This window comes from Charadrius vociferus, unplaced genomic scaffold (genome assembly GCF_000708025.1).
Source record: "Charadrius vociferus isolate BGI_N301 unplaced genomic scaffold, ASM70802v2 scaffold595, whole genome shotgun sequence".
Classification (NCBI taxonomy): Eukaryota; Metazoa; Chordata; class Aves; order Charadriiformes; family Charadriidae; genus Charadrius; species Charadrius vociferus.
In genome coordinates this window covers 849,633-871,183 of record NW_009648646.1, presented here as the reverse complement: position 1 = coordinate 871,183, position 21,551 = coordinate 849,633, and the positions used below count along the sequence as shown (strand labels likewise).

Sequence of the window (21,551 nt, the reverse complement as noted above, 5' to 3'; positions counted from 1 at the left end):
CCCTGAGGCTACCTGCACATTTGTATCAGTGAGAGAGCCTTTATTTCATGATTCTGGCAGTGGGTGAAAGCAGCTAGTTAATTTACACTGCTTACTCAGTTGTTTGTTAAATGGCAGTGCTGTGGAAAGCATTTCTCCATGGGCAAAAGGGCTGGCTGTGGTTCTTATCTTTGTGGCCAGGCATACAAAGCCACAAGCACAGAAGGTCTAATCTTCTTGGATGGATGGTGGCCAAGCTCCTTTTGCACTCAAAGCACTGAAGTCAATGGGAGCTTGGCCTTGCCTAAAGTCTGCAGAGTCAAGCCAAGCAACCATTAGTGGCAAAGGCAGCATTTGGGTCTTGCTTCAGAAGAAGAGATAAAGCTTAGAGAGGGAAGAGCACAGCGGGGAAGTGCCAACAGCCAGAGGTCATGGGCTCAGGATAAGGAAAAGATAACAACAGATGTTCATCTCTAAGTGCAGGGCAGGGGTTATGTCTATAATGCCTTGAGTAATACATCTTTCTGTCCTGCTTGCATGCCCCACTGAAGTCCATGCTGAAGAGGCCTCTGGCCTCTGTGGAATGCACCCAACATGCCCAAAATCATGACGTGCCCCATATGCAGAGAATACCCTACCTTCCTTCTTATCTGCACTTCATCGCCAAGGCAGCTTCTGACCGTACTCCAAACTGTGCCTCTGCCTGGGTGAGCACCAGCTGCCAGCAGTGCTGGGCCACCTCAGAGCAGATCAACACAGAGAGCATCTGTGAGACAACTCACATAGAAGGTCTGAGAGCAAGCTTTCAACTTGGCAGTGCAGGCACAGATAAACCTACTACTGCAAACACCCGTGCTGAGTACACGTTGCGAAGCTGATCTAGGACCCTTGGCACATATTCACAGCACTCATTTAAGTTCTGTGTTGCCACCCAAATACAGGTATTCGTTAGCCATGCTGGGTAGTTTAAGGCTGTCTTGGTTGTATCTGTATGGACTGCCTTCCTATGTGTGGCTGATGCTGTTGCTCTGCCCTGAAAGAGTTTGGATCACACTATCTAGGCTAAAAGAGAATTTGGTTGCTCTCTACCAAATACATGCAGAGTTGGCTAATAGAAAATGCCAGGGATAGAGAAGAACGATTTTACATAAAAGGTGATCTGAGCACATTTTAAAATTGGATGTAAATTATCTTGAAATAAACTCAAGTGGGAAATTAGAAGAGAGGTGAGATTGTGGAAAAGCTTATCCCTACAGATATTAGGGAAGAAGGGAGGAAAGAACAGCAAAAGGCTTAGTTTTATATTAGAGCTCGATGTGTTTATGAACAGAATTTCACATTGTGATTGCTCACGGTAGCAGCAGGGAACTAGATTTAGTGAGCACGGTGTCCCTTCAAAACTTATACCTCTGCTGTCAGGATACACAGACAAATAGACCCTTTTACACAGCTTAGCATCACCAGTGGGCCAGTCCTGGGACTCCTTACATGCTTGAGCATACTCACTGCATGTCCAGGGGCTTCTCACATACGCAAAGAGTCTGGGACTACAGACACATTTCCCAAACTGAAGTCAGCATCCACCAGGCCCCCTTCTTTCCCAGGAAAGAAAGGTCAAGCGCATAAGCCAGGCAAGAACCATGAGTGCAAATAAATGCCTATCTGGATGATCAGCGCACCAGTACCTTAGGGCATGTTGTGGGTGTGGTGGCACAGTCTAGCAGGTGAAAGTAGACCTATCAAACATCATTTTTGCTGTGTGACTGCCAAAAGCTTTAAGAGGATCACCTGCTGTCTCCTTCACATGCATATTTGCATATGGAACAGTACTTATAAGATATAAATACTCAAAAAATAGAAGTGCTGTCTCTCTTGTTTTGGAAAATAAGGCTTTGTTGTTCCAAGCTCCCGTGTTTTGCCCCTCTTACTGTCCTCAAACCTGCTGAGGACTGTGTTTCCCCTTTACCCCTCCCCACTTCATTTAAAACCAGAGGCACCGTGTCGTTGAGTACTACATGCTTAGCTTCCCCAAGTACAAATAAAGGGATTTGTTGGATTGGAGAGGTTTTATTTTGCAAGATCAACAAGAGCAGCAGTTTCTTCAACTCAAGCCCAAACTGTTTAGCGGGGAGAAAGTTTGGATTCAAACCATAGGTTCTGCACATGAACCTGAACTGAACTTAAGCCCCCTCTAGGTTCATCTATATACACGAGACAAGTGGAAAGATGAATCGATAGTTAGACAGATGGATTTTGTGCTATAATGTGTTTTATATGATATATAGAAAATACTCTCAGAGTGCAGGGATGGCCGGTAGCAATCACTCTCAAGGGTAGGCACCAGAGCATTGACTGATTTGTAAAGGTCAGACCCTTCAAGATTTTTTTTTTTTCATATCTCATACATTCCCATTTCAGGTCTTCTCATCTATTTGTGTACATGTCTATGACACACATCTCGTCAGGCAGGGAAGAAGGTGCTGGGGAGAAATTAAGAGTCCACTACCCAGATAAGGTTTGGGACAGCGTCATTTCAGGTGCAATGCACTACTAGTGAGTGCTTCCCACAGGGCAAGCCAACGTGATTTTTTTCACCAAACTTTCTGAAACATTTACTCTCCCTATTCTTCCATTAATCCAACAGTGTATCAATTTGCACTGCCCCCACAAAAGTAATGTGTATTCACATGGCAATTCATGTAACCACAGCACTTACTTCTATTCCCATGGGGACAGATTTTTGCTCTGTGCCTTACAGCTGCAATATACAAAAACAGAAGGCTGGTTGTGTAGCTAACCTACGTTGAAGCAGCTTTCCTGATTCTGTAACATTCACAGAAATTTCCCTGAGCTGAGGGCCTGGGCCCTGACTTTGTTGTTTTTTTTTTCTTCAGAGAGGGATTGCTTTGGATTCACTCTTATGGCTATCTAGTTTAGAACACTATAATTCAATTATGTCACTCAGAATCAGGTACAGCGTGATTTACTTGAACTTTGCAATTACACATGCACAATTCAATTGTAGGTGATTTTCTTGGCCTTTCCAACTTTGACACTAATATACTTTGCATTTCCTTAGGGCCTTCAATCATGGCAGATTTTGCTCAATGCTGTAAAAGTTATGACCCACTTCTACAAACACATTCCTGCCAGTACTTTTACTCACATAAATAGCTGTGTTGACTTCAGAGGAATTACTATTGAGTACATGGAGACGCCCAGAAAGTTGGCAGGAGTAGTAAAATGAAATTTCTCTTGGTGTTTCTGGGGGAGATTTTGAACAGAAAAAAACTTCTCCCACTGAAGAAATAAGGAGTAACCATATTTTCTGGAAATTTTAGGGCAGTTATTAAACTATTCATACCTCCAATTAACATCTGAGTTATGTCATGAGATCACCAAGAATTATATGGCATCTTTAGGAAGCAAGTTGTTCTGGGATGGGATTTTCTTCCAGGAGGCTAGCCAGCATCTACAGAGATGCAGTAGTGCCCAATACACGTTTGCTAAGACCTGCTAGCTCACCAGCATCCTATCCTTTGTGATTAGGTCACAGCAGTGTTTCATCGTTGATTTAGGGGGCTGATGCTTGAACAATACCAAACACAGCAGAACATGACTGAGCAAGAAGAGTTTGTCATTTGCCATTATATCTGTCCACGTAATTCAGGCATAGAAATAACTGGACATTTGTTTGTTTCTTTTTTTTTGTTTGTTTGTTTAACACCCAGCATTTAGATACACTTTTTTCCATCAGCCACCTTCATGGTACATTAGAGTGCCTTTATCTTCATTGTACAGAAAAGAAAGCTTAGAAAGAGACAGATGAGAAAGCTGAGAAAGAGACAGATGTACTGATATGTCCAAGTTCATTCAGAAGGCCAGTGTAGAGCTGGAAACAGGCTTTGTCAGAGTTTAACACCTCTACTTTGTACACTGTGCCAGACTGGCTCCTTGGGAACTTCAGGAAACATGGACAATACAATACCTTTCCTCACAGTTTTTGATACAAAGCCTTAATCAACCCCTCCATCTGTTCTCAAGGAGTATTCAAGTTTCTTAAGATTTTTAAGGAAGGGTGGAAAGATTATTATTAGATAGGTGATTTCCATGGCCATCTTCCATGGTCTTATAGATCATACAAGCTCTAGAATCACATTTTGTCTCCTGAAGTGACTTCTTCCTTAAACACAGTCAGCAGATTATCTTCAACGCAGCTCTCTTCTGCCATGGACATGATCTTCCTGATCTTCCTAACCATTACTGGCATTTCAGTGATCTTCAGTAGTCTCCTCCTCTTCTTACTTTTCCTTCCTGTCTCAGATCACATTTGAAGTTATTCAGGATGTCTCCACCCTTTACTTATTTTTTTCCCTTTCTTCTTCTTTGTATTTCTTCATTTGTCCATTCTTAAGCCTGGTAGAACCTTAGTCCTGGCTAGAAACACCAGGTATATTAATGACTAATGAAAGAGTGAGTGAGACAAGAAAGGAAAGGCTAGTAGGAACAGTGAGAGGAAGAAAGATTGAGACAGTGAGAAATCAGCTGTCTCTGCTTCCTACTCTTCTTCCCCAGGTTATCCTTCTACCTGTTCTAAATTAATATCAAAGCCAGAGGGAGCAGTAAAAGGTTGGTGGGGGAGAACATGACAACCTTAGGAAAAAAAAATCATGATGCAGAAAAGTGTCTGTCCCCTGTCTAATTCCTGCAGTGGCCTGTAGCTGATGGTGCCGAGAAAAATACAGCAGCAAGCTCTGACATTTCATTTCTGCAGAGAATTGAAAAAGGGCTTGCTGTAATTCATCGCTTCTTGTAACTCAAACCCTTTTTGACAGGAGTACCTACGCTGTCTTTTAACAGTGGCACCACGGTGGCTGTAATTGGACATGAAAAATGATGTCGCGTTTCTACTTGCAGGGAGGATTGAGGTGGGGGTATGTGGGGCAAGTGGCAACTTGGTGTGAGAGGATGACATCTGGCATTATTTGAATAGGTTGGTTTCAGGCATAAAGAAGGAAAAGCCAAAACAAAGGGTATGAAGCGTAACAAGTACGATCATCTTGTCCGAGGTGTGCAAAGGTGATAGTAAAGGTGGTTTTCAGCAGAGATGAACGTGCAAAGGATCAAAGTGAAATCAGAAGTGTGCTGCACCAGGATTTCTAACTCCTCTATCAACCCAAGCGCTTATGGCATTTGTGGAAAAAGGACATGCAGCCTCTCTTCCTGAAATGGGGCAGATTCTCAGCCGTAGTGGTACCCAGTGCCCGCACTTCCCAGTACAGACAGGGAATGTGAGACACAGACTTTGGCTGAAGCCACACTGGGAACACAGTTGTGAGTAAAACTCTGGTTTGCCATCCGCTTGCCAAACCTTTGAAAACTGGGTCTGTCATATGTAACCAGAAACCCAAAATAAAGTTTTTGGCTCTCGCCTAAATGCCTTTGTGTCTCAGTGGTCCTCAACACACCTCTGTTATGGCATTGCTGTTGAGTGAGACACGTCAGAGTAAATCTGTGGCCAAACTAGACTCTGAATCATGAATGACAATAAACATATTGTCCTGGTTTATAATGGTTTAATGACTATTAGGGACTCTGGTTCCACTGTGTCAGGAATCTTCACAGTTTATATAGGGAATAAAAAATTTTAGTCAGGTCCTACAGGATAGGAGGGACGCTAAAGAGGAGATAAACTCTTTCTGGGCTAACTAGTGGTAAAACAGTATACTTCTTCCACTGTGGCAGCCCAACAGGGATAATCTAGAATAAGGAACAGTGATCATATTTCAAAGGAGAGCACAAAGAGTGTCTATAAGCAGAGGAAAAAAGGACCATTGCAATGGACAGAGCGTAACACATCCTAGATGAGAACCTAACAGAGTTCATCCAGTCCATCTGTCAGTTCAGATGCTGGGTCAGCCTACCTATGTCTTTTCTCATCTTGCCAAATCTCTTCTGAAGACTCTTAGTGATAGGGATCAATAAAACGTCATAGCCACATCTGTAGTTCCTATGATCCCATGTGGATACCCATGGTATTAATCAGATTTGCTGAGTGGCAAATCTTCTTTCTTCTATCACACTCTCAGGGTCCACCAAGACAGGACAGATATTAAAGATGTCCATACCAATATTCCCCTAACCACTATTCAGAAGACTGCAGTCTGGAGTATAAACTTTGGTTTCTTTGCATTAAACCTGTGACAATTCCCAGATGAATAATAAGCAAAGAGCTTGAACCTCTGAATTCCTTTCTTCCCAAGAAAGCATTTCGCCAGACTGGGGAAGGTACATCTTTCTGTCATTTTATTTCCCCACTTAGCCCTTTTCAGCTCCCCATGCCAGCCTTGCTCCCAGAGTGTCTGTATAAAGAAAAAAAAAGTTCCATAGAAGGAGAGAGGAAACTTAATTATTTTCCTCTCAGTGTTTCTCCTTATAATTGGTGTCTTTCATGTCAAGATGATCTCAATTTGTATTATGGGCTCCATGCAGGCAGCACTTTCTCTTTGGTCTATAAAGAAATTGTCAAGTGTATAAATCATAGTGTACATTAAATTACACTAGCCTTTTACTTATTAATTTCCTCGTTTTTTTCTCCCTCTGTTGGATGCTCATTCTCTCCCCCTTTTTTTCTCTTTCTTGGGGTTTGTCTTCTTTTTCTCATGCCTCAATCTCAAAAAAAAACCAAAACCAAAAAAAAAAAAACCCAAAATCCCAAACAAACAAATATTAGTCTCCTCTCATTTTTGCTAAAGGGCTGAAGATCTCCTGTGTCTTTTGCAAACTGACCACCACATCCAACTCAACAACAAGTAGGAAGAGGTCTGTCTAGTTTTTGTTTAGGCTACCGCCAAAGCTTACTCAAGTTCAGTGGGGATTTCATGGCCTTTAGGAGGCTTCAGATCAGCACCTACATCAGCTAGTGTTCTGCATTGCAAGGCTGTGTCCATTTGGGACTCCAGACATTGCCTCTCAGAGCTGTATGTAGCACACCTTCTAAAAATTCCTGGCTACTGTGACTATTTCTCTTACTGACTGCCTGGGATGCAGGTTCTGGCTATCTTGAAGTGAGCACCATGGACTTCTGACCACCCTCCTCTGACCACTGGATTTAGATTAGCCATTGTGTCCACATTAGGAACCCATAATATATAGCGTGACTGCAGCTGTCAAAAGTTAACGGCTCTCAAGTCAGACCTTGGTACACAGAGGGTGTCAACACCAACCTGCTATAAATTCAAACCAGTTGCAGTGGTTGAGCAGCTGGAGGAAGTTAAAGCACAGGAACTGAGTAGTTTGGCTTCGTTATCCTGTGCAGGAGAACCAAGATGGAGTTCATCTCACCTAACTCTAACTGCATAGACTACCTTTACGATCAGCGGAGAGGAACAGGCACTGCAGAAGACCATTCATCCTTTTCATCTGAGACGCCAAGCTTAAAAGTGGCTTAAAATTACACTTTTTAGACATTTGGAGTTAAATGACATAAATTAGCCTCCTCACCTGTGTGATGTTGGATCTTTAAATGTCTGTAACAGCTACCTGCTTACATGTAGCTACAGGAGCCCTGTGGCAGGATGTCCATCCTGTTGCTTTGAAATACATCATCTCTGGCCATGCTAATATCTTGTGATACCTGTGGGAGCTACAGGTCTTTACAGTTGCAGAAGCAGGGACTGATACAAAGTTTATCCAGTACCAGATTCTCTGTTGGTTTTAGTACTTCAGCTGTCCAGAGTTTGTTGGATGATACAGGCATACAGGAGAGCAGAAATTGCTCAGTAGCGTCTGGAGCCATAGATTCTTCTCTTCCTAAGCGCGAGTCTAACTGTAGTCAGTTTATGGCTAAGTACATTTTCCTCTTGAGACAACAATGCAGCAGGATCTGCTAGGCTCTCCATCATCTTAACCTACTTGTCAACCAGCTTGATAACTTTTTATTACTAAATATGTGTGCAAAGCAATTAGAATAAATCTAAATGATTACGAACTACTTAAAAAGAAAAAAAAAAGGGAAATTAAGAAAAAGAGAAAAAAGAAAACTAACAGCCTTGCTGCCCAAATGTGAGTAGCCACAAATAAGAGAGGGGCAATATCACCTAAAGCACCCTGTGACACTCGTCAGCCAATTTGTGATCTGACTTTACTGGGAAGCAGTATGTTGGGAGATTCACATTGCTTTCTGCCTTCCTGTTTCTTGTGATGCCTGTTTGAACTTGCACACTCTTTGGTTGCCAAATCTAAAGGATAATTTCATTCCACTTGGGGCTGGTCACACACAGAAAGATACTTTGAAGAGTCCATCTGCATAGTGTATGGATTGCTTTAAGTGACATGGAGGAAGAGGAAGGGAAGGACTTACAGATTAAAACCTCAACTGGTTCTGATGCAGTCTGCATCTCCAGCTATTAACACGGGGGGTATATCCTCACTTCTGTTGGTCAAACACCCACATCATGTTAGGCACTACCAGTGAAGACGATCATGGACATCTGTTGTCCTCTATCCTGGGAGTTAGCAGCTCTGGGGATATTGATGGTCCCCAATGCTTTCGTTGAGAGAAAGAGGAATAAGTTGGAGTACAGAAATCCTATTCACAGCGTGATGGCAAGGTTTTTATATTTGCTTGTGTTCTGATGTAAGAAAGGAAAAAGAAGCTTGGAAAAGTAACAGCATGAGATGTTTTGTCTCATATCCTGCCCTCTCCCCCGCAAAAAAATATCAATAGCCAGCACTCCTGCAACATGTAGACAAACCAGATCCAAATCCCATTTCCCGTATGAAATGGAGGCTGCAATGTTACAGGTGACTATCCTACTGAGCTAACAGTGGAGGTGGAACTCACTTTTCCATTTTCTTTTCATCATGCCTATCTCAAGGAATCTTTGCAATTAAAGTTTCACTGATGCTGATATTCTGACAAAGCATTTCTGCTCTGACATTATAGTGTTTCCAGAGGAAACTATTAGAAATTTAAAAAGTTATGTTTAAAATTTCATGAGCTGTGTGAACTGAGTCAGATCCCTCTCCAAAGGTGATTCAACAAAGCCTCTGTCAGGTAAATGGGGTGACACTGATTTACCTTGCACCAAGAAGCAGCCTGTACTCTGTGGTTACTTCTTTGCTTACTAATTGCTTTCCCCCCGCCCTCACGGAGTAAATTCTGGTGCTGACTGTGATGCATGGTAAAAAAACCAAAGCAAGTCTCTGTATATGAATATTTGATTCCACCATTAATTATGTTGTCTCTTTGCTCTTTCTTACAGATGAACAGGCCAATCCAGGTGAAACCAGCGGACAGCGAAAGCCGAGGAGGTAGTTGACTGCATTGCTTTCAGCCACAGTGCTAAGTATAATTGTTGTCTCTGGCTTCTCTCAGGCAATGTGCTGATCAATTAGTAACGTAATCACTGCCAAAGAAATTCCCTCTGCAGCAAAGATTCTCTTTATTAAATCTCCTTTACTTCGTCTCGCTTTCCTCATATTCAATTATTATTTGATTTTAAAAGGCAGGCAGGTGCCAGCGATTGCCTGGGAAACAAATAACTGCCTCGTTAAGAAGTGAAGCATCAGGCGCTGACTTAACAAAGTTTAACAGCGGTGACGGCAATGTAGGTTTTTCAGACCTATGTTGGCCTGAGCTGCAGAGGTGTTTAATTTGGTTAGGATAAAGCAGATATTTTATGGTTTCTCTGACCATGTTGTTTCTGCTTGGACTGAAGCAACTCTGCTTTTGGAAAAAGCAAATTCTGAGTTAGCAGAGTTTTCTGCACCTTTATCATCTTATCTGGATAAACCTGTTGTGGAAACTGAAGACTCCTCTCAGTCTCGGGGAGTTATTCAGGATTTGCACAGGTGTAGCTGAAATGAGGAGCTGGTCTTTTGCTTTTCCATCCTGCAGAGTGGATTTGGAAGGCTTGGCTAAGTGACCGTTCAATAGATCACCAGTGATAAGGTGTTTCCTGTAAAAGGTTTTCTACCAGAACTGATGTGGTGTTACTTCACCGTACTCTTCTAATAGAGGCCTGTTTGTCAGATCAGACACAGAGCTCACTGAGAAAGTGCGAGATGGTCCATTATGCTGGACAAATTACCACTCTGCTTTTTTTTTTCTTATATCTGTACATTTATAGATATACCCACATATATATAATGACATGGTGCTTCCTTTCTCTCTATCCCTATCTGTTTGTGGAAAAAAAGGAGAGGCTTGTGCCCATAGATGCATTAAAAACACTAGTGATTGTTTATCATATGAATGTGGGACTAGATTTTGTCATTTAATAATGATGTGGATCTCAGATGTGTGCAAACTCTTTAATTTCCACCATAGACGTAAATGCTTCCTCATTTATGGGGTGACTATCGTGCTGGCATTAGTGGAAATCCCCAGCAACAACTATTTAAAAGGAGTAAAATGCCTCACAGACAAAAGGCACTGAAATTGTGTTCTTTTTTCTGTTGAAAGCTTTGGATTCCAGAGGCTTTGACTGCATCAGTGTGAGGCTGAAACTCTCCAGTGACTCAAGTCATTGGAAGACTTTGTATGTAGCTTGTTGTTAAAGAGCTGGTGTTACGGAGTGGTGAAACCGGCGGGTCGACAGAGGCTCTGTAAGGAAGGGCTGTGGTGCGGTGTAATTGCAGAGCAGGAGAAGAGCCGAGTGCTGGAAAAAGGCCAGAAAGCTCAGGGATAAATGTTGCAGTTTTAGAGTCCCCATGAAGTAAATTCAGGGGAATTTGGCCAACGCTGGGCAGAAAGTGTTTGATGGGCTCTGCGATGGCAAGTTCTGCTATCGAGGGCCATGGCATATTTCTAACCTGCAACAAAGGCATGTCACACCATACAGCATCGTCCAGTGGTGTTTAACAGAACCGGGCCAATTTACCCCCTTTCCCTTCCTGTCTGAGGATCTGGCTCCGTGTCTGAGTAGGAGTGGGTAAGCCATGGGCAGCTGTCAATGCCGATCTCCTAGGGGAAAAGGGAAAGGCTCAGCTGCCTGGGCAAATGAGGGGACATTATGCACATTCCAGTAGAGCTCGTGCCGACAGCGAGAGTGAAGGGAGGGCCTTTTGTCTATTTAATTAGACATACCAAAAAATAATAATTAGGCTGGCCAATTTGCTTAGTGCGCCTACAGGGTATGTAGCTCCCAATCACTCTTTTTCTTTTTTTCTTTTTTTTTTTTTTGCAAATCACTAATAGAGAACACATGCCTGGCTTTCTGGGAAGGATTTTCAAACTCTTTGCTAAGAGCAGCTGCTTTCAGGAGGGTGGTTTGAACTGCAAAGGGCTCCGGTGGCAGTTTGATTCCACATTATTCGTCACACCAGTGGTTCCCTCCCCATTGTATTTTAGCTAATTATCTCCCCAACACACACAAACCTCATCTTTTCTCACCCGCTCCCCTCCCGTATTGCTCCTGTCGGTGGTGATCATAATGCAGGGGCCAAACGGGTGCACTCATCATTGGCGTGAAAGACATGTTGTCCTAATTCCCCACTGACAAGCTGCTTCTGGGTTGGTGGTGTTTCAGGACGGCATGACTCAAAGGCAGCTATGGAAGAAAAGAACAATTGGCACCCAAGGGAGGCATTGTATGAAAACTTACGTTCTTCGTGAGCCCACCGGTTAAAGCAGGCATGGCAAACAGAATGCTAAAAAGGAGGCCGTGAATCTTAGGAGCACATCAAAAGACTTCATTAGGGCTGCAAGATAAAGGTCAACTTCCACAACAAAGAAACTTAAGTTGTAGCTTATTATACCCCATCCGTGTGTTGGGAAGACAAGGGCTTGGAAGATGAAGCAGCAATGCTGCACAGCACAAGTCTTTGGTCTTCCCAAGGCCTGCGCTCTGAATACACCTCTGTCTTCTGGCTTATGGGAAGTTTTGGTGCCAGGACAAAGTATTAAGGAAAGAATTCAGTGCTGTTTGAAACTGTAGTTTGCAAGGGGGCTTTTAGTGGAAATGGTGAGCAGTATTCTTGAAGAAGCAAAATTGTGTTTTATTTAGGGACAAATACCTGCATTTTGGTAAAACATGAATCTTTCACTTTTCCAGTAAGTTCTCCCACAACCCAAAGCTGATGGGAGTCCAAAATCTACCCTCTCCCCCAACCAGATTCTGTTCAGCATTTTTTCTTGTTGTTTTGAAGTCTGGATTTTGTCGGTCTTTAACCTTTCCTGTGTCTTGATTCTCAGTTGAACTGAAAGTGGGTGTGTTAGCATTTAGTGTGTATGAGCGACAATTTAGACTATCAGACCATCTAGGTTTGGGGAAGAATTCAAAATATTGCTTGGCACAAATTGCATTCAACCCAACAAAATGGAAATGCTGAGTGCCCCTTATTAGTTTTGCTGTTTTTATTATTTTGTTTGTTAATCCCCATATTGGACTAGGAGCAAGACAAAGAGTGCAATCCTTTTCAATAAAAACTGGCATTATTTACATTCGCCTAATCTCACAGGAACTAGAAATGAATGTATTCTCAGTACATTTCTCTAGGGAAACAGTCGAAATTAATGGGAAAATTTTGCGTTTTACGTTCCTGCCTGTTGTGCATGTGTGTATAGCCTGGCTACAAAATGTTATGTAAGGGCATTCGTTCTACAAAATGCTTCATGAAACTTCAAATACCTGATCGGAAGGTCAGAGTCCTTTGACATTTTATAGAGACTTTAGCTGTGATGGAATTGATAGAATGTGATAAAAAGGTGACAGTTCTGTATTTTGTTCTGAAAAATCAGAGTGCAACTCATGTTCTGTTAAGGGTATCTTAAAAACTCTCATTGACCTTTGTGTTGTCCAAATTTAGCTTGACTATACAGAAACTACTTCACCATAGATTAGGTAGTCCAATATGATTTTAGGGATGTAAGCTATAACTCCATGTTAAATTCTGAACATGACAAATCCCAATTAAACTGATAGAATTTTCTATTATTTTCATCCTGTTGTCGATTTTTCTTGGTTCCTTGTCTCATATTCAGCTCTAAAAATAGTCTGTAGATATCAATGACTTAAAGTTTTGCAAACTTAGGAAAAGGGGAAAGATTTCAGGTCTATTTTGTGGTTTGGGGCAAAAGTTTGGAGCCATTTCTTATTTTATCCACAATACCTCTAGCTCTCACTAGACAACTCTCACTGCAGCTGGCAGGGTTAACCTATGATAAACACAGCCCCGAGGTCCCACTAGGTTGTACAGGGAGTAACATTTTTTTAAAAGGAAATTACTCTCCTGCTACTCTAGTTGCACTCCGTTAGTGATGCTTAGACGCTCCATTGCTCCCACATTCCTCTCAAAGGACAGAGGAAGGTGCATAAAGGGAAGCATGCAAAGATGCACGCAGTGGGCTACCCAGGCCCAGTGTTGTGTCTACCAAGAAACACTTCACATTAGTTTTAGGGTCCTCCTGCATTTTATGGAAGAGATGCAGAAGGTTCCTGAACTAAATATAATAAAAAGGCGAAGTCCAAAGTGGTTTAGAGTTGCAAGGGTGCAACAGCATGCAGAGAGGGCGTTGAGAGATTTACAGGACAGCCTGCCGTTCATCACATTCCAGTGTTCTTTGCATGCAAGACTTCACAAACCTACTAAAGCTTCTGTCTGTGTTTGTGCTGTCAAGCAAATTTGCTTGTGTATGTTTGGGGCAGGCATGTGCAGTGTGTCTTTTTTTGTCTGCTGTTTGGGGGACGTGACAACAGCAGCTGGATGGTTTGGACTTCATTTTTTAACTGACTTGCATGCTTCTCTACCCATTACTCAATGTGCAGGCTCTGAAATTATCTGCTTGGCTATGGTTTATCAGAGCTTCAGAGCAAAATTTCCGAGCACTCATTTACAGTAAACAGCAAAACAGCGGTGCCTTGCTCATGCACTATGATCTATTTCATTTTATTCCCTTCCATCAGCTCAGCAATGATGATAGGGGCAGAATGGACTCTCCACAGTTGCTGACCCCTATTTTCCTTTGGGACACAAGTCTGGACCTATTTCTTACTTCATCCAGGACATTTCTAACTCTCACTAACTGTTTGCTACAGCTACCAGGGTTTATCTGTGATAAGCACTGCCCCAGGTCCCACTAACTCTTTGGCATTTAGCTGTTTTCCCTTTAACTGATCAGAATTCTGTGGTTTCTCCTGATGGTCAAAACCTCTCCCAGCCAGATACTAGCCAGATCCTGACCTGTTTAGGTGCCGAAATCAAGCAAGACTTGTTTGCCTTCAGCTTAATTTGGCTTCACAATGGTATAACAATGCTGTTGAGAATTATTTCCATCTTCCTTGGAAGTGCTTTGCAAAGAGGAGGTTTGGTTGCCCACCAGAAAGGTCTGAGGAAGAGACTTAAGGGTCAATAAGGAGATGGCAATCTTGGCAGAGCTCAGTATCTCCTCTCCAGCACCGCTGGAGGTTAGGCTATGCCTGCATGCAAGAAGCCCTGAAGTCTGGGACTATGTACTCATCAGAGTTGTAGCTTTGTAATTTTCGTCTCTTCCTTATCTCTGAGCCACATGTGTTGCTTGGCACATCAATCTCCATAGAAACCACTTTACCAGCAGTTCCCTATCTTGTACCTTTGGTGAGCCTCTTTAAAAGACTTTCCACCCCAGAAGGTGGAGAGTAAGCTGAGGGAATGTCCTGTTTCCAGGTGGTGATCCATACAAACTACCTGTATGTGGCCTGCCACAGCTTTTTCTTCAACTGCTCATCTCTTTTTCTTTCATATACCCATTCAGCGGGAGCAAAGAGATAGCACTGGCAAACGCCCCAGGGAGACAGATAACATTCTTCTCACAGCTGGGGGGAAAGATCCAAGCTTACTTCTCCATGAACGCATCCCCATTAACTCTTTCAATATCACCATGAGCCCAGTATGGCTCACCCTAATCTTTTATAGCTTGGGTAGAGCAAGGCACAGACAGAGACTTGCAAATGTTGTGCAACACAGGTGTGCCAGCCTTTGCTGCGACCATTGCACTCGCAAGGCTAAGACTACTAGTTGGACAGTAACAGCTCCTGCCTTCACACTGTGTGAGGTCTGTACTCAAGACCTCTGGACAAATAATTTAGCACACCCAGGGCCTCATATTCCCCTTTCTTTTCCTCAGTGCCCACAGCATGTTTGAACAACATCTCTTGCCCTCTTTATCTTCCCTTACAGTTTCAAAGGAGATTTCCAGCTCCATGCCAAATCCTTCTCCTAAGTCTCCTACGTGTCCTCTTCCTGAGATTTGCCCCAAACATGATTAATCAGCTGTTTTTGACTTTTCTTGCAGGAGGGATTAAAAAAAAACAACAAAACATAAACCAAACCAAAAAGTACTCTCACACACAAATCTAAAGATTTTTTCTCTATTTATTACATATCCAATATTAAACAGTGCACTGGTGCTGAGTTGCAGTATATCTGTGTGCAGGGTAAAGAGAAGGAACGACTGTTTAAAAATAATCCAATGTTCTGTTAAAAAATCCACTGGGGGAGAAGATGAGCTCATGAGTCAAAGGGAAAAAGAAAAATCAAGAACCTAACCAAAAGATCTCGATATTAAACTGGAAGGCAGCTTTCTTGCCTCAGAGGCTGGGGAAGTGTCAGGACCAACAGAAAACCTTGGTGTCATTGGCAGGATAGGCTCCTGAGGAGTGGCTATCAGAGGTGCTGTAATATTGGGAGAGAGAGATGTCAGTGCCTTCAACGGTGTTTGCCTCTCTGTCTATCTAGTCAAGGCCTGGGGAAGGAGCTGGGCCCTGGGCCACGCAGGTCACCTTAGACACCCCACAGTCTTAAACATTGCTCTGGCCCCTTCTGGCCTATATGTCCTGGTTTTCTCCCCATGTGAACAGGGACGCGTCAAGTCCAGGTCAGAATCAAGAAACTCACCCAGATTTGGACATTCTTCCTTTCTCTCAGCTCTGGTGAAGGCACAGACTTTGAAAGGCAGAACCGAGGTTTAGACCCCATGGTGTGTGATGGAGCCTTCTACAGCAATGTTCAAATGCACTGGCACCAAAGGGAACCTATCCATTGGATTTTATTCCAGGTCTGAATATCTGTTAAAATCTGTAGTGTTTTTCCTTTAACCCTAAGACAAACCTGATCTAGAAAGAGCATTTTAGTACTCATGGAAATCTTCTCTTTCTAGCCATGGCTTGTTGTGGGACTGATTGCAGTCAATGGGAAATTAAAATCTCCTGGTTTATTGTGGAAATTAAGGATTGTTGACACCCTGTTGTCCTCACAGGGCTGTATTTTTCAAGCAGGAAGACTGTACCAGCATGCAAATGGATCAGTTAATTCAAAGTGGTCCTGGATGACCCTGTTCATGCTCTTCACTGTCTTGTAAAACTGAATTCTGAGGGAGAAAAAAGTCTCCGGCAGATCCTTATGTGTAGTGTTTTATATTTGATGACTCTGCTGAAGGCTGATGTGCTCCATTCCACATTCACCTGCTGAAAGAATATAGGGGACATCAAACTTTTGTTCATGTCTGCCCTTTCCGTCGTGATTGAAATCGATGGAAGTGTGCCCATCAATGGGAACTGGAAAAGATCTGCAGGACATTGTGTTCTAGCACTCTGAGGACAACCTTTTAAAATCAAGTATTAAGGGAATAAAAGGAAAAAGAAATTGCACATTTTTCATAAAGCATCTGTAACCTAATAGTTTGCTGACAAGAAGGAGGAGAGTCTAGAGCAGAGCCTGGGGAGAGGCTTGAGAGCTCATCACGTTGAGGTTTTGATATCAATTCTGTGCTCTGCTACCACACAACTTTTGATCAATTATGTAACTTCGATTTGCTTCTCCTTCTCACCCTTCCTGCATTGCCTGCTTAGGTTGTGATATGCTTTTATTCTCTCGTTTCTTGCGGCTAGTGCCTTTGGCATTCATGCATGTCAGGCTGTCAGTGTCATAGGGTTAAGACACCAGTGAAAGCCTGTAGCTGTGCCCAAAATGATGTGTGCAGGACCAAGAATCAAGTATGGTGTATAATCAAGGGCCCTCACATTGCAGAGTTATTTGGAGTAGGGCAAAAATGGAAGAAGTGATGGGAGGAGGAGAGTGGAGGAAATAAAAGATGTAATCTTATAAAAAATTCCACCTTTGTAAATACAGCTCAACCTCCTAGGTGAACTCAGGGACACATTACAATCCTAGTATCTTTTTTTAACGCAAAGGTTGCTTGTCAATGGGTTTTTATACAGCATTAATAATACATTTATAGATACACTCCACAATTAATTGCAAAGCATTTATGGCACTGAACAGTTAGAATGCATTATGATAATCACTCCTCATGCATTGACTTTATTGTAAAGGTTTTGCTGATCATTATAATTGGCTTGTTATTACACAGGGATATAATAACACCTCTCTGTATAGTAGTTTATAGCACATCAATAGCAAATGCATTCCCTTTATTGGAAGCAATGTGCATTTTATTAGAATATAGCTGAATAAGTGCAATCCATGTAGACAAATGAAGTTTCTAATGAACTGTCTCACAAAAGAGTCGAAATAACAAGCCATTTATTATGTATTTTTCTATTGACGAATTTGTAGTTATGGTTACATGGGCATTTCTTTAAAAAATTGAAGGCATGTTTTGCTGTTCTTTCTGAGAAGCATTTGGGGGAAAGGGAACGTATAGGTCATTTTTTCTGCCTGATGTTAAATAAAGCGAGGGTGACTGATGCTCACACCTTACAGATTTCATTTGCTTGCTGAGATTTTCCAAGCTTCTTCCTTGTACATTTGGTCTGACATTCACAAAAGATCAAAATGTTCTCGCACTGAATCCAAGTCCAGTTCCTGGAGTGGTGATACACCAACGTCCTCTGTACCGTCAGCAACACGTTAGGTATGAGGGGCTTGGTGCTGTCCTCACTCCTGTTGTGTGGGTTCCTATTCTGTATTTTACCAAGTGGTATTTTAATAAAAAAGCACAAGCTATCTCTGGGCAAGGCTTGTGATGTATCACATCCAGTCTCTGTCCTTATGTCTAAAAGCTGTTGCTGCCGATTGCTGTACCAGGAAGGCAGAGGTCCTAGAAGAGGTCTGGTGCAAAATGGGATGTAAGGAGGAATGACAAAGAGAAGAATTAGTACAAAGGAAACTGAGGCATCTGGCAGAAAACTCACTGGTTGCAGGTCACTTAGAATTGGGGTAAAAAGAGGCATGTTTTATAGTTAACAACAAAAAATACTACAAGGTAACCAAAGTTCTTCCCCTGCTTGCCATCATTACTCTAGGTCCGAATTTCAGTTCTTTCTGGCAACTTACAGTTGCACACTTCTGATGCACACATGTAATTAATGTGTATTTTTTTATTCATCTAACCCCAACTGTAATCAATATTAATCAAGTGCCTAAACACTTAAAAGTTGTTGTTTCCAGATCTGGTACAGTTTATAGAGTTATACAGCTGCCTAAAGTACTGCCAGGGTACAAACCGAGTCCAGCGTTCAGCGCATCATGCTGTGTGCCTGTTTCATGACTGTCACTTGTTTATTGCATGCTTGCAAAGACCTTTGACTCTAGGGTAATCCACGGTCTTTCTAGAAAGTAAGTTTTAGTGCAATGTAGGAGCTAGGAAATATCTGGGCCGTAGTCAGTACCCTCAACTGTTGGCACACAGAGGTTACAGCTGAGCAGTTTAAAAGAAGACTGGCACAACTCTGCAGTTTCGATGCAGGCTGAACTCTCTTCTCTGTGTGGGAATTTCAGTGAGAAGTGTTTTGCCCCTTGCCTGCTGAGATCCCAGATTACAGTATCACAGCTTGCAAGAGGTTTCAGGACTCAGGAGATACTGGAGGTCAAGAAAACTTTTCTCCATGGCATATACAGCATTTTCCAATTGCTATACATAGTTTACAGTATTTACATGAACTCAGTTCGGGAGGCAGAAAATCCCTACATAAATAATTTAGCTCTCTGAGTAAACTGCATCTAGTGCTTTTGCCCAGAAATTGGCCCTCTTAGGAGCCTCAGACTTAGGGACAGAAGAAATTTTAAATAGGGCTTCTGTGCCACTGTCCTTAAAATGTTATTTCAGGCAGGATTCACTTTGCCTAGCTTTAGTGCCTAAATATTAGGAATATAGTCTAAGTTAGTCATCGGGCTCCTCCTATGGACAGTGGAGGCAGAGAGGTACTTCTAAACCGCGATTCACCCCATCCTAAGACAGATGGGATAAATGGTGCTTGGAAGTTTCCCTTCTCTCTCTCTCTCCACTGAATCTGGAATGAACCTATGGCAATTAAGCCAGATTTAGATATCTCACTTTTAGACACCTAGAGAGAGGTAAGATGAATCGCAACTTTCACCTTTGCATGCCACAGTTTTCCATCCGTATTGTATGAATGATGATACTTGACTTTTCTGAAATCCTAGTTAAGATCTATGAATAAAAATTGCTCTATAAAACCTATGGCTTGTAGGGGTTGCTGGGGTTTTGTCCTAAAAAAGGAAGGCATCTTTCTCCATTAATGTATTTGCTTCATAATGTCAAGGGAAGAACAGGAGGGGCTGCATCCCAATCAGCCTGAGCAATAGAGATAATCTGATCAATTTTATTTCCTCTTTAAAGTCAATTTCCATTTTCATTTTTGTATTTGGTTTTGCTACCACTCCCATTCTCATGACAGAATGTGAACTCAAAAGAAGAAGAAAAAAAAAAAGGGTTCAAATTAAAAGCAGTGCGTAACATCAGTGTCTTTAAATTGTGTTTTCATAATTAAAAAAAAAAAAATTATGTATAAAACCAGCCTGTTTTGGAATCTGTGATGGAAAATGAATATGGCTCCTTGTAATATCATTTGTAGAGAGGTAATTTTCAAGGCAGCACTGCAGTGAAAAACTTTCCCCCAGGGAGGATAAACAGTTGGCTTCAATTAGTGAGGCACTGTTTCCTTTCTTTTCAATTTTGAGGGCAGTCTCGCAGCCTGATCCTGCACAGAGGAAGCAAAAGCTCTACACAGGGCAATAGGCTGCAGCTTGGAAGACTGAGGCTTAATGTCTTGCTTTGCCACAGAGTTTCTCCTTGAGCTTGAAGAAGTTACTTAGGGTCAGGCTATTATTCTCACTCCATTTCTATCTGGTGACTAACATTATCTTTGACTGTCTGAATATATACATAAAGTTGGCCCAGCATCTTGCTCTGATTCCAGTTTCCTTCCGCAAAATAGCTTTGGTGCTGCAAGGCTACATGCGTTAAAGATTATTAGGTGCTTAGGTTGTCTAATCATTAGTTCCAAGGAAGTAACTTGGGTGGAAAAATAGAGAAGTTCAAAAGTGTCAAATGTGTTTCACTACTCCAATCTCATATTAAGTCAATGGACCCTGGGTCTCTAAATACTCGCTTTGAAAATCTCCCCAGATAATGACGTTCTTCCAAATAGTTGTACCCAACTTTGTGGGTCTGATTCTGCTCACTTTTACAGTGGAGTCAAGTCAGATTTGTTCCTGTAGGAGACACTGCCAGCTCATGCTTGTGGGAACTGCAGCAGGACATGTCCCATGGCAGAGCAGGGTTGCTTCATACCACAAGTTGAGATTGCCCAAGGAACAGGACCAGAAGAGTTTTTAAGAGAAAGTAACTCAAATGTATTAGGACTGGCCTTAGTAGAGAGATACTTTCTTGTAGCATCAAACCTAGTATTCAGGAATTCATAGCAAGTAAAGTACTTCCTGCCCATGAACTGCCATAGGAATGGTAATTAATTCCCCCAATATTTATTTTATCCATCTCTTGAGTCGCTGACGAACGACCAGATGCATTGATTGTAAACCACAAAATACTGACACTTCCAAGCAGCCATCCAATTAACATGAAATTGTGTTGCCACAACGTAAAGTACATTGGATGAGTTGCTTTCTTGGATTTTATTCTTATTTTTTCCAAAAATGACTATGACTATTATTATTATGAATAGCTAATGAAGAAGAGATGTGGGAGAATGGGCCAGAACCTCAGGCAAGGGGGAATGAAGATAGTATGAGTTTAATGACTTTAGAGATTGGACTGAACCAAAGCAGTCTCTCCACTCCCTAGATCAGAAATCTAATTATTTACTATCTATCTTGCGGCAGTGCCTGGGAGACCAGTTATGAACCATGACACCAGGTTCATTGTACAATACAGAACAGAGGCCCTCTTTTCCTTAAGAGCTTACTCTAAAGATAAGACCAGATACAGTGTCTGGATGCAGACCTGTCATATAGTGTCTTCCCAGATGTAAGAAAAAGCATCTTGCTGTAAGAAAAAGCATTTTGCTGGGCTGCACAACTGGGAGAGAAACTAATACACCAGGACAGGGGCTGTGGAGTTAGGGTCTACCTGGGGAAAGGAAACATTAAGGGTGGCCTTCAAGCAAAGCTCCTTTTGGGGACACATCCTCTGAGACCAAGCAACATCCTGAATAGTATACACAAGACCTTAAGCTAATAGTGTGGCCTCTTTCTTGACAAGGACCCTCCCCCTGCACGCTCATACCATGTGGTTCTGGTTGGCGTATTTGGTCACAGCTAAGGCCAAGCAGCTGTCCTTGATGTACAGGTTTGCTAGTGGAAAAGAC

At 42.2% G+C, this 21,551-nt stretch overlaps 1 protein-coding gene across 1 annotated transcript in view; it reads left to right on the top strand.

Moving 5' to 3' along the window:
• Positions 1 to 9,245: 9,245 nt before the first annotated feature.
• CELF4 (CUGBP, Elav-like family member 4) overlaps positions 9,246 to 21,551 on the top strand; it is a 305,865-nt gene continuing 293,559 nt past the window's right edge. The window contains exon 1 of the mRNA XM_009886416.1: positions 9,246 to 9,297. Coding sequence (XP_009884718.1) covers positions 9,246 to 9,297 — 52 coding nt within the window. The remainder of the gene's footprint in view (positions 9,298 to 21,551) is intronic.